Source organism: Apostichopus japonicus, chromosome 9 (assembly GCF_037975245.1).
Source record: "Apostichopus japonicus isolate 1M-3 chromosome 9, ASM3797524v1, whole genome shotgun sequence".
Lineage (NCBI taxonomy): Eukaryota > Metazoa > Echinodermata > Holothuroidea > Aspidochirotida > Stichopodidae > Apostichopus > Apostichopus japonicus.
Window position 1 is genome coordinate 6,392,537 of NC_092569.1, and position 12,349 is coordinate 6,404,885.

The 12,349-nt window shown below is 34.2% G+C and overlaps 1 protein-coding gene across 2 annotated transcripts; it reads left to right on the forward strand.

Moving 5' to 3' along the window:
- The first annotated feature begins 245 nt into the window (after positions 1–245).
- LOC139974018 (fibrinogen-like protein A) lies at positions 246–11,723 on the forward strand. Of its 2 annotated transcripts, XM_071980932.1 has the most exons (8): positions 246–377; positions 5,266–5,311; positions 5,653–5,822; positions 6,232–6,496; positions 7,238–7,449; positions 7,839–8,147; positions 8,948–9,212; positions 10,153–11,723. In XM_071980932.1, exons 5-8 carry the CDS (start codon positions 7,249–7,251, stop codon positions 10,413–10,415), a joined length of 1,038 nt encoding a protein of 345 aa, XP_071837033.1. In that variant the 5' UTR covers positions 246–377; positions 5,266–5,311; positions 5,653–5,822; positions 6,232–6,496; positions 7,238–7,248; the 3' UTR covers positions 10,416–11,723. The 2 variants fall into 2 exon arrangements, with proteins under 2 accessions (XP_071837033.1, XP_071837034.1); XM_071980933.1 differs by lacking the exons at positions 246–377; positions 5,266–5,311 and having other exon boundaries at positions 5,406–5,822.
- Positions 11,724–12,349: the final 626 nt, after the last annotated feature.

The following is a 12,349-nucleotide window of genomic DNA, read 5'->3' on the forward strand; positions in this document are numbered from 1 at the left end:
GAAGGCAAATATTACAAATTTGTAATTAATAATTTCATTATATGTATATCCGGGTTGAAAAATCTACCGATGTGGATGAGCGACGTTTATTACCAAAGAGATAGTGTTGAAGGGTATATGATGAGTGAAATATGAGAAAAAACACAATGGGTAACACATGGTCAGTCTCCTGCACTGTAGGCTACATGTAAATTTAAATGATTCCGTAATTTCCAGCTTCATCTTGGTGTAAATCATTATCAACGATTATTTCAGAAGAGAGCAGGTCACTGAACACTCCAGCTCACTTCAACATCAAGATGATCAGCAAATTGTGTAAAGTTTTTGAAGTTTTTCTTTTCCTTTTGACAACAGGCTGTCTCTTTTCACATCGAGTGGTGAGTTTTAGAACTTGACACTTTTTTATACCTCTCACATTATTTAATTAAAATTGCTAGACGTGTTCTTAAGCTCCAGATAATTTTAAAGCCTCAGTAACATGGTAGAGTATATCGCTATAGGTTAGTAATTTATTTCCTTTCTAGCAGTAGAAGAGATATTCTTGTATTTCTAGTTAAAACTTCGCAGGTTTTAAAATTTCTAATTGTTAAACACTGACCCAACACTGGAAGATATATAATAATTTTAGCGATATTATTCTGGCCCATACGGTAGTTGATGATTTTTAAAACATCATTACCTTGGTGAAAAACCATGAACACAAGAAAAAAACAAGTAGTTAATTAAATTCGTCAACGGTATATTAACATTTTAAAGGCAAAATAGTCATTGACACTAGATTGATTATTTATTGACTCCTTCAGATCAAAGTTAAATACTTTCATTTTATATAGATGAAAATGCAGAGAAGTTTACATATACGGTTATTCATATTCCATGAAGTAAGAACAAAACAAAATTAAAGTCAAATTTCGAGTTTTTTTTAAGCTAATAATTATGTTAAATATTCTTTTCAACCTTGTGTAAGAGACAATCGAAATATCTTGCATCAGTATGGTTAACTTGTGTGTAACAACTTTGAGATAGGAAGTATGTTAAAGATCGTGACTTTCAAAGAATTGTACGTTTATATTTTTTATTTTGTTCATAACTGAACACAAAAACTTAACTTTCCTTCCGACAGTAAATCTGAAACTTAAAAATATCCAAAATATGTTAAAGCTTCGCGTTGAATTCATTCGTGTATTATCATAACTTCAAACAAGATTTTCTTAATCAAACGAAACATGGTATCATTAATACTTATTTTATAAACAGGGCGAATGACAAATACTCAAACAAAAAACTTGATTTTACAATTGAAATATAGTAGTTTCTCAAATTAATAAAAGTATTAGTAAAAATATACATAAAGGGACATAATCGAATATAATTGTGCCAGTTTAATTTACTTAAAAATAACGGATAACAGGATAAGCTCTCATCAAGTAGTTTTAATCAAATTATTAATCGATTCAAGTTTACAGAACTGACTTTTTTAAATCGTGTTTCATCTCTAAACGACATTATGTCATTCTCTTCTCAATATGAACTTTTAGACAATGGTATCATAATATATTGGCGCAAGATCCTAGTCGATGAAACTAAGTTTGCTGTCATGTTTAAAGTTAACTGAAAATTTATTCCAAGCATTATTAAAAAAGAATCAAAGATGCAAAGTTCATAAGAAAGCGTCCCAATTTTTTTCCTTCAAAATAGCAAGCTATTGCATCCCCCAATATATATCACTGATATTGTCACACAATTTGTTTTTCATTATTTTTAATTTTATATTATTCCGATCGTGGAGTTAAGCAAAATAATCAAATGTTAAATGATATTATTGAAACAAGCAGTAATCTCTATTCAACATAACTGTTTATTAGTATACGCTTTAAGCCATTTAATGATAGTACAGAAACTTACAATTCTAAATAATTTGCTACTCATCGAACGCTATCTAAGTTTCATCATCCTACTAATGTGTTTCTTACCTCTTTCTACACTTTCAAATTGTTGGCAACATCAGAACCTTAAAAGCCTATTCATATAAGTGACGCTATATCTACGCATGCTAATGAGAGCTAGCTATACCAGTCTCAGGCTCTGACATTTCTCCTCTCTGCTTCGTTGATATCATACTTTAATTGAAAGCAGTTTCTTGTTCTTAAAACAAGTTAAAAGATCCAATTTTCATATCTCTTTGTGAAATCCTTGATTTGGGGTTAGAGAGGATATGATAAGTATAAAACATATACTCTAGTTCTGTGTTTCTTTTTTACTTTGTAATAAATCTGTCAATAATAGTTTTACTTGCTGGGATCAATAGCTTAGGTAAAAGTCCTTTCTAATGGATAGAGCAAGAAACAAACAAGTCGCTCAAACAACAGTTTGTAAGAACTAGAAAATTGTGTTGAAAATATACGACATTTTAACATATTCGTGCATTGTAGTGACAATTAATCGTTTGGTATTTTGTCAGATCACTTCAAACTGTTATCTGTCGTAAAACGTTTGAAAATAGCAAATCATAATTTCTAGAAAAAAACGTACTTCGTAATTTTTACTTTCGGTTGCTTATTCTGACGTCTATTCACTGATGTCTCACAATTATGAATAGCGATTTGTAAAGATTGAAAAATATGATTCGTAAATGGTAAACTTTATTGGCACTTGAAACGTTAAGTGATACATTGAGCAAGCCTTCAACGTTTTTCTCTTCATTGCTATTTTATAAGACGTAAAGCTCTTTTCTTCAGCAGTCAACAGACAAAAGACAAATGCAAACATTATTCCGTAAAGAAATAGAATATTTAGAAAAAAATGTAATTCCTCTGCGGTGTGCCTTTACGCATGTGACATACAACATCTCTAGTATATAACTTTGATTTGCTTAAACACGATTGCACAGTATTGAAAATATCAAAACTGTGTAAATCTATTTGTAATTTATATTGCTGGGAACATATGTGTAATAACAGTATTCAGAAAATGTAACCTTGTCTCCTCAACAACACGCATGTAAAATTTGATCGATTGTGCAACAATTTTTACTACAGCAATTTCAATCCTATTTGCTTTCGAAGTTAAGCATTTTATTTATGCTTGAATTAGAACTTCCCATGACGCAGTTTGTGTCGACCAAATGATAGTCTTGTCAACAAAATCGACTTATAGACAGCAGAGTTTAATGATGGCTAAAATCGAAGTAGAAATTAAACTCATTTAAAAGTGAATTTGCGCTGAATCGCTAGCAGGGAATGATAACAGATCAACTTGTTTAAAGTTCATTTAAACCCTTCAATTGGTCGAAATACTGCACAAGCAATTTCTGTTACACATTTCATGTTTTTCCCCTAAGAGATGTTTTTTGACTTTTCATTGAGGCTTTGCTTTATGGTCCTAATCAATTCCCTGAAGAATATGGAAAGGGGCATTCCGATGCCAAAAATTGCGAGGCTTACTTCAAGGACGAAAATGTATGACGCTATATTAGTTATAACCCTATTTCAATATTTGTGTATTCTGTATGTGTTTTTGTTTAATCATGAAATAAATTTAATTCATTTAGTTAGAGCACTGCAGTATATCGGTGGATGCAATTATTTCATGGAACATATGTTTTGTAAAACGTTTACTATTATGATATTGTTGTTCTTGTCTGCTTGTACGTACCGTACACAACTCAATGGAAGTATCTGTTTGAATTTGATTCAGTCATTTCCGCTGTGAGATGAATTTCTATTTAAATTGATCTCTTAGAGAATAAAACCGTTCCCTAGTTTCGAACGAAATCGGGAAACTATATTATAGTGCATTATAGCTCTATATTAAAGTTCACACGTTATTGTTATGGTGACACCCCTGAGTGTTATTCTTAGACAAAGGTTTATATATTACAAAAAGTAAACCGAAAAAAAGTGAATTACAGAATGTAGGATTTTCTTTTTAGATCAGAAAATAGTCAAATCGTTAAATCATTTTGAAAAACTTCTATCACGGACAATCCCTGTAGATGACTTCTTTAACTTTAATTGTTAACAAATATATTTTTATTAACAATTAAAGATTAATGTAAATATCAATACAGCTGAATATTAGTTGGAAAGCAAAAGGGAACGTGTTTCTAGGATATGGTGCATTTGGAACGAAAGTGGTGAGAGCACGGTTGCCTCATACATGAAATATTATAAACAAATATTCTCTACAATATCTCTGTTGGCTAATTTAGGGTTCTCGTTGTAATACTTGATACTACTATTAATGGGCTCTTCCCAGCGCCGGCGTTCTCCCACTGAAAAATTATGTTACTGCACGGACTGTTATTACAAGCGGTTTAAGATAGAGAACTTGGCAAATCGATCTGAGTATTAACATATTAATAAATATTGTACTTTTAGTGTCTGTTATTTAAAACAACTTTCAAATTCAGTTTTTGTCTCTTCAAAGGAAAAGGAAAAATCTCGTTTATGGTTTATTCTTCTCTCAAAGTAAATCATTGTATTTTCGTGATTTTAATTTTACTGCCAGTATAAGTATTGTGATATATTGTTTCAGCTTCCCCAAACTGAATTATTAGCGCATTGTGTTAGTTTAATTTGTGCAAACCAGGATATTATTGTTATATTATACTTTCTTAAGTTAAAGAGGCATAGGTACATATCAATGTACTAGATGGAAGGTCCACATCAGAGTAATTGAGTCTTACCTAGACGTGTGTGTCTAATGGCTTTGTCACGCATCTAATTCAAATATGCGAAATTCTATATATTAACTTCTTAATTTTATACAACGTTGTTAGTATCGATGTGTATTAGGGTGAAAGTTTTCTCGCTGAATAATTATTTGTTTCAAATGATATACTCTCCTTATAATTTTTTTTTGTTATACTGTGTACATGTCAATGGCTCTATATTTACTATCAAAAGGAAGTTAAATAATTGGACGTTAACTGGATACGAGTTTGGTCAACGGATTTATCATTCGAAACAATAGTATGATTAATCACCATTACTGGCAGTCATTATCATTGTCACATTGTGAACTAGAAGTTACAAGTCGCTCCCCAACCCACTTAACCCTTGTTTTGTTTCAAACACAACGGTATTGTCATCACAAACCTACTAACACAAACAAACACCCAAATTCCCGTCATGTGTAAGACAGTTCTGATAGTGAGCCATATATGCTCTAGTTTACTTTATAATACTATTATATAAAATACATGAATACGTTTACTAGCCATTCAACTGAGCTGTTACTTTTTGTATTATTTCCGTTTGACAGGATGCTCTAGAGACAATCAATGATGTCACCGGTGATAGTAGTTTCGGTAAGTGATTTTATATTTATGCTGTTACTTCCTAAGCGGTCGTTATTACCGTTCAGTAATAACTATGTTAATGTTTATGAAAGGGTATATTTTACACGGCACCATTTGAATCGAACGTTTTGTGTACTTCCAACGGACAGATGGGTATCAGCAGGGAGTTGTTATGGACAGGGAGTTGTTATGGAAAAAACAGCGGAAACATTCATTACACCGTATAAAATACGTTGAATCATTGGATTCATCGCATGTAACTGGGACATAGGCTGTGGTAATTATATGTAACCTAAAATACCAATGTGACTCAGCTCACAAAGAAATCCAATTTTGTTTAAACGTACTAGGTTCGTCGTATTTCTTCTATCAACAATCGGAATACCCGAGAGATTGCAGAGAAGTCCAGGAGCAATGTTCATTCGATAACTCTACTGGTGTCTTCGTGATCAAACCAGATGGCTGTCTAGAGCCTTTTGAGGTTTACTGTGATAACACAGACAGAACTGGTGGATGGACGGTAGGTCTCAACTTTCTCAACTAGGGTTCACTTTACAAGTTTCTTGTCATCTTTCTTTGGTAAGAGTGGATGTCGGGAGGGGATCATAGCATATATCATAGCATATAGGCTGTCAAATGTATCTAAATGTAATTATCAGGCTTAAATTTAAGACAAACGTTAAATATTTCCCTCATTGTGGTTTGCACTCTTTTTAAAACAGAACCTGCATCCCCGATTGGACATTGGTGCCCGACAATTCCCTCGCCAAACCTTTCTCCCCATTCTGTAGATTCGTACTAACATTATACACAATATGTGCATCCTGATATAAGGCAGTACACAATATTTGTCAAAAGAGTGGTTTCTAGTGACGTTCATTACACATAACCTGCTTAGAATTCAGTTTCTAAATCATTAACACCATTAGGTAATACAGCGTCGCATTGACGGTTCCATCGACTTCAGCCGTGACTGGGACAGCTACAAGTCTGGCTTCGGCTTTCTAGCTCAGGAATTCTGGCTCGGCAATGACAAACTTTCTTACTTGACCAATCAAAAGAAGTATCAATTTGTGATTGAGATGACTTTATCAAACGTTTCCTTCATCCGGGTTTCTTAGGACAACTTCCGCATTAGTGATGAGTTCAGCAACTTCAAGTTTGTCAGCCTCGGACAGTTCTCTGGAAGAACAGGTAAGTTATATCAATATTTCTGCTTAATATCCTTATGTGTGTTTCCCTTAGCTGAGGTTTCAGGTCAAATTACCTCTAGTTCTCTACAGATGACAATTTGGAATTCATAAAGCCCTTACAGGCGCGGATTCGGGGGTCTGTGGTTGTACCCCACCCTCCCCTCTAATTTCAATGTCACATTAAAAAGGTTGTAGTTATTGGAAAATTATTACGTAGAGACCGAGTGTTAGACATAATTTATAGCCTAATTATGCCTTCAATTGTGCAATTTAATCTCTAAAACCTTCTTCTTTTCTGGGTGATCCTCCTATTTTTGAATCTGCTCTCAACAACAATGAGCCACGCCCTATACTGTCGTGGATCTGCTACTGTTTCATCATTCACTTATATAACTTCCACCTTCATTTTGAAATTTTTATTACTATTTGGTGAGACTGTAACTTCATGAAATTACTCCTTCTTTTTCTGGATGACAACTAATGAATTCAGTTATTCAGAAAAGCAGTTGTCATAAATGTTTAGAGCTTATCTGAGAACAATAAGAAGCTATGATCATGTCGCTAGAGAACATTTACACCCGGCCATGTTTTGCTTTCCTGATGGCGTGTGTAGTTAAATCGGCTATTAACACAAGTTTTACAGCATGGTCATTACAATGAATATACATAACGGAGTTTAAATCATCATAATGTTTCAATTTGAGGTATTTTCTTAAACCTACCGACATATTTCATCCTGCAGACGTAATAACTATGTGCCCCTACAACATGGTCTATAGAAACTGTAGTATTTCCTGTCAGCGGACTTGTGGTGCTCCAGAAATGTGTCAGGCTGGGGTCTGTAATGAAGCCGAAGCCTGTGTTTGTTCCGATGGATACTTCATGAAGGAATCAGACTGTGTACCTCAAGAACAGTGTGGATGTTACGCATCAGAGGGACAAACAGTTATTCCAGTCAGTTGTTTTTCATTTCATTTGTCTAACTTTTGGGCAATCAAATCTGCGGGTATATGTCAAAGACTGTGCAATGTGACAGTTTTCCAACAACGTTAAAGTTCACGAATCTTTTCCATAACGACAGTCACTGTTCATACTGTTTATAGTAAAAGAATGAGCGCAATATAAGTCCAATCAAACTCCAATATATAAATTATAAGTTCATTTAACTATACAGTTATAGGAATACCTGTAAAATTATAATATACTCCGCGTAGAGAATTTTAGTGCTTAACAAGACATAAAACCGAACATTATTTACCATGAATGATAATAAACCCACCATCAGGCTAAAAATGCAAACTGTAACTGTAAAAAGGAAAGTAAGAATTAATTTTGTTTTTCAGGAAAGTGGCTCTTACGTGAACCTTAACTGTTCAAGAAAAGGTGTTTGTACCGACGGGCAGATCACGTGGGATGAAGCATATGCATGCAGTCCTAACGCAGTTTGTGACGACAGGGACAACATAACACAATGCTATTGTACTGGTGGCTACAGAGGAGACGGTGAAAATTGCACGAGACCACCTAAAGATTGTCAGGAAATTTACGATGATGAATCTAGGGACAACGGTATATACAAAATCAAACCAACCGGCTGGACTGGCGAGGCTTTTGAGGTTTACTGCAACATGACAGATGGAGGAGGATGGACGGTAAGTCATTCCATAATTAACACCCAATGCTATCTGTACTGATTACACTGTACAGATAATGCATTGCAGTAAGCTTCACTACCTACAGTGTATGACATTGTACCACAATGACCACACTATACTATACTACACTGCACTAAAACAAATACACTAAATTACCCTTGCTGCTACTAAAATACAATGCATTAAATTGCTTTACAAAGCACTAATTCTACACAAACTACAAAAGTGATAGAGTATAGCCTACATTTTGAGGGATGTAGTAACTTGACATATCACGTGTAAATCACAAATTTGTATAGTGATCGTTATTGATACAAGTTAATACATAACCATGGATAATCTTGCGTATTGGATTTGCTATGAACTACATTTGTCATATATCAAAAAATTCTGTTCCATCCTACATAGAATACAAAACGACGAATTAAATATGCAAATAGGTTATATTATTTTTGTGAAAACATAATGAAATGTATTTTCCGTAAGAAATATAACCACTCTGAATCCATTTCTTAGCATCTGCTTCCTCACGTTTCAGTGATACCTTCGAAGCGATCTGTGATTTTGTCAGATTTTCATTTCAGGCTTATATCTGCAGTGGAATGAAATATCTACATAGTGTACACTTCTTTAATGACAATGTTTCAACGAGGTTTTTTCTTTATCAGTTCCTTCAAATTCGTTTAAGTGAACGTTTTTCATCTTCAATGTTTATTTGATTATTGACAATTTCGTCAATATTTTTCCATATTTGGTCATGACAAAAGTTTTCCTCTTATTCACACATTTAAACAAAGGTTTTTCAACGTCGTTTGGATGGAACCGTGGATTTCTACCTCGGGTGGGACAGTTACAAAGAAGGTTTTGGAGATTTAGACCACGAGTTGTGGCTTGGAAATGATAAACTTTCTACCTTGACAAGTCAAAAGAGATATGAAATCAGGATTGATATGGTGAACAGAGATGGTACTCCATACTACGCCAAGTTTGACTACTTCCGGATCAATGACGAAAGCGATAAATATCGGTTATCTCAACTAGGAACCTACAGTGGAACAGCGGGTTTGTTACAATTTATTTGGTTACATACACATCCTTAAGATATCTTCACAATTCTACAAGTATAAATGCTTTAACGGTGTGCGCATGGTTAAATGTTCTTTATCGTGTATTGTCCTTGGGATGTCATATTATAAGGTTTTCCTACATATAATTGACCGAAGACTTGAATAAGTGAATGATTTGCAGTGATAATGCAAATATAAGAACATGATGATGATGAGTAGATGGGTTGATTTATGTTATCCTTCCTTTCATAAATCACTAAAACAAACACCATGTCTCTGTTCCGATTTCAGACCTACCCATATACACTACAGCTAAATACGGACATATCCAAACACGTCCAAGCAACAATCTTGCACCATGAAAACAATACTTTCTTCGAATATACATTTGCACACAATCTACATTAGCATCATCGAACTGTATCAGAAGGGCAAAACCAAGTTTTAGGCCACAGTGTTTGGTTTTGTGTAATTTAGTCATACCAATGATGCCGTATCAGTCATCATGACTTTAGTACGTTTTATCCCATTGAAAAACAATACGAAATTTTTGATACACCTACTGACACGTCAATTCTTTAAATGGAGTATTAATTACTTCATGTTCTTTTTATGTATTTTTGTTTAATTTTTTGTACTTAATTATTAAATGTTACAGCATGTGTGATTTCAGCAGTACCGATTATGATAAGAAATATGATAATTATTATTACTAAACGATAAAAAACATTATGGAAAGAAACTAAAAAATAATACAAGATAACATTTAATTTGCAATTATTGGAATAATGAATTATAAACGATAGTTAATTAATGAAACTCTTACTAAATAAAACTCTTAACGCCGCTTTTTATTTCAGCAATTTCAGAAGGTCTTATCTTCAGTAACATTACATGGAACGCCAACTGTTCTTTTCTTTGTCCTCATTTTACAGACTCTCGCAGCAACCCTGATGGTTATGCTCTTCGTTATCATCTCAACTACAGGTTCACTACCAAAGACAATGACAACGATGGGTATAGCTCCAACTGCGCTGTTCCTTATCACGGTGCCTGGTGGTACCATAGTTGTACCTACTCAAACCTCAATGGAGACTACCATGCCAGCCGAGGTGCTGAAAGCAGTCCTCATTGGGACTACTTACCCGGCAACTACTTCAACATCAAATACACAGAAATGAAGCTTCGTCCCTTTTAGCTGGGAATACGAGGGATGTGTAGACAAAAATGCGAATTTTATTTGACTGAAAATACGGATAGAGAAGTCACGTGACTGATAATGAAAACAAGTCGCATTAAAGTGCTGGAAAACAATGCCAATTTTCTCCAATGATGACGCTTATGCATATCAAAATATTTCAACGCAAAAAATCGTAGCAATGGACATGTTTCTTGTTCTATTATCCAAGTTTGCATGCTTATAAGAAATTGAACGGTGAATATTCCGAAACATAAATTGAATTATAAACTTGAAAAAAATCCTAATATTAACAGTGGCGTAGCTAAGGGGGGTGGGGGGTCAAGGAAGGGCACGTTCCCGGGCGCCGGGTTTAGCAGGGCGCTGAAATGGGAGAATGGGAGTTTTAAAAAAAACACTTTTTAAAAAAGAAATACGAAATTGATGTTTGTCGTCAGGCATGAATATTTTCCAGTTACTAATAAGAATCTGAACTGAATGTAGCTGCTTTTATTAGCAAATTTATAGATTGTGATTTCTTTTCAGACCACTTCGACCGTTTTTCTTTGTTCTACATTCTGTTCTGTCTTCTGCAATGACTACATGTCACGGAAATTTCGGGTATTTCAATACACAGTTTCAAGGCAGTAGATTTCGAAAGGTGGAAATGTCATAGGCGTCAATTTTCTACTCTTGCACCCAAAACCTCTAGCTACGCCACTGAATATTAACCATGTCATTTATATCCATTTTTAAGGAAGCTGGATGATGGTTCTAGCACCCACTTAACCCGTTTCGCCGCCTAACTCCTCATAAACCGACTTAATTACTCAAGAACTTGATTTAAATATATGTTTTTCGAAACATCGTGTGACAAGTTTATAGATGAAATAGTAATGCAGCAGCTGTAATAGTACAAATTGGTGGGTGATAAAATTATAGTGACAGTGGGTTAAATACTGACAGTAGAATTGTTACTCTCTTTGTGTCATCTTGGAAAGCTTAAATCCTTGGTTTCCAGAAAGTATGGAATCGTAATGTGTCGTCACAATGTTAAAATATGTTAAGTTAATATACTGTAGCAGTTTTTAATACAACGATTCTTGGTTCAGTTGACATACTGTACAGTTGCAATGATTTTTGACAAATTATTTTAATCTAATAAATGAGGAGTTCAACATTGTGCTGCAAAATGAGTATTTATCGAATGTCATCAATTTATTAGTCATTTTATTAAAAATGTAGCAAAATGATCAATTGATCAGTTCAAGTTAATAAATCGTTTCATTTCAAAATTTGGCAACAAAATAAAAAATTAAGTTTGCATCAGCTTTGTCAGATTGTTTTTTTTTTAAATATCAGTTAAAGCAAGAATAGGAGTTTCTGTCAGCTTCAAATGTTAGAAAAAGAAGTATACACAACGATGCCGGTATAAAACGGGAAAATAGCCTGTTTTCTCCCCATAAGGACAGTTTTTGTACGAGGCAAAACACAAATTCTATTTCTTTTAACAAATTTACATCAAATAACCGTCCGAATCTCACACAACTAATACGAGAAAGAACCGATTCTCTCTGAACATTACATTGAACCTGCTGATAACGTTAACATGGATTTTTGTGACATGTGTCCTGCGTGTGCGTCGTGCCGTGATGTGCTTATGTGACCCACATGCAGATCTGGTTATTTAATGGCCAAAGATCCGGTAAATCCGTCTCCGAGTAATATTAAGTAAGGAAAAATATGTTTTAACTTCATATTTATTCGCACCTCTTAAAACACTAATATACGTGATAGATACGAAGGAATGAGAGGAAGTAAAGTAGGGATGAGGAGTGGGAGAGAGACAGAAACGGAGAGGGAGGGAAGGGATGGGAAGGTTGACGCACCCAAAACGCCGTTCCACAACGCGTCAACAACAAGAATAATAACTCTGTCTAGAGCTTGTAACTTGC

What these genes read in the sequence shown, in the direction of transcription:
- LOC139974018 (XM_071980932.1), top strand. Translation starts at nt 7,249, where the DNA reads ATGTGCCCCTACAACATGGTCTATAGAAACTGTAGTATTTCCTGTCAG. An exon ending in AGGGACAAACAGTTATTCCA is followed by an intron (nt 7,450 to 7,838) that starts GTCAGTTGTTTT and finishes TTTGTTTTTCAG; the next exon opens with GAAAGTGGCTCTTACGTGAA. An exon ending in CAGATGGAGGAGGATGGACG is followed by an intron (nt 8,148 to 8,947) that starts GTAAGTCATTCC and finishes ATTTAAACAAAG; the next exon opens with GTTTTTCAACGTCGTTTGGA.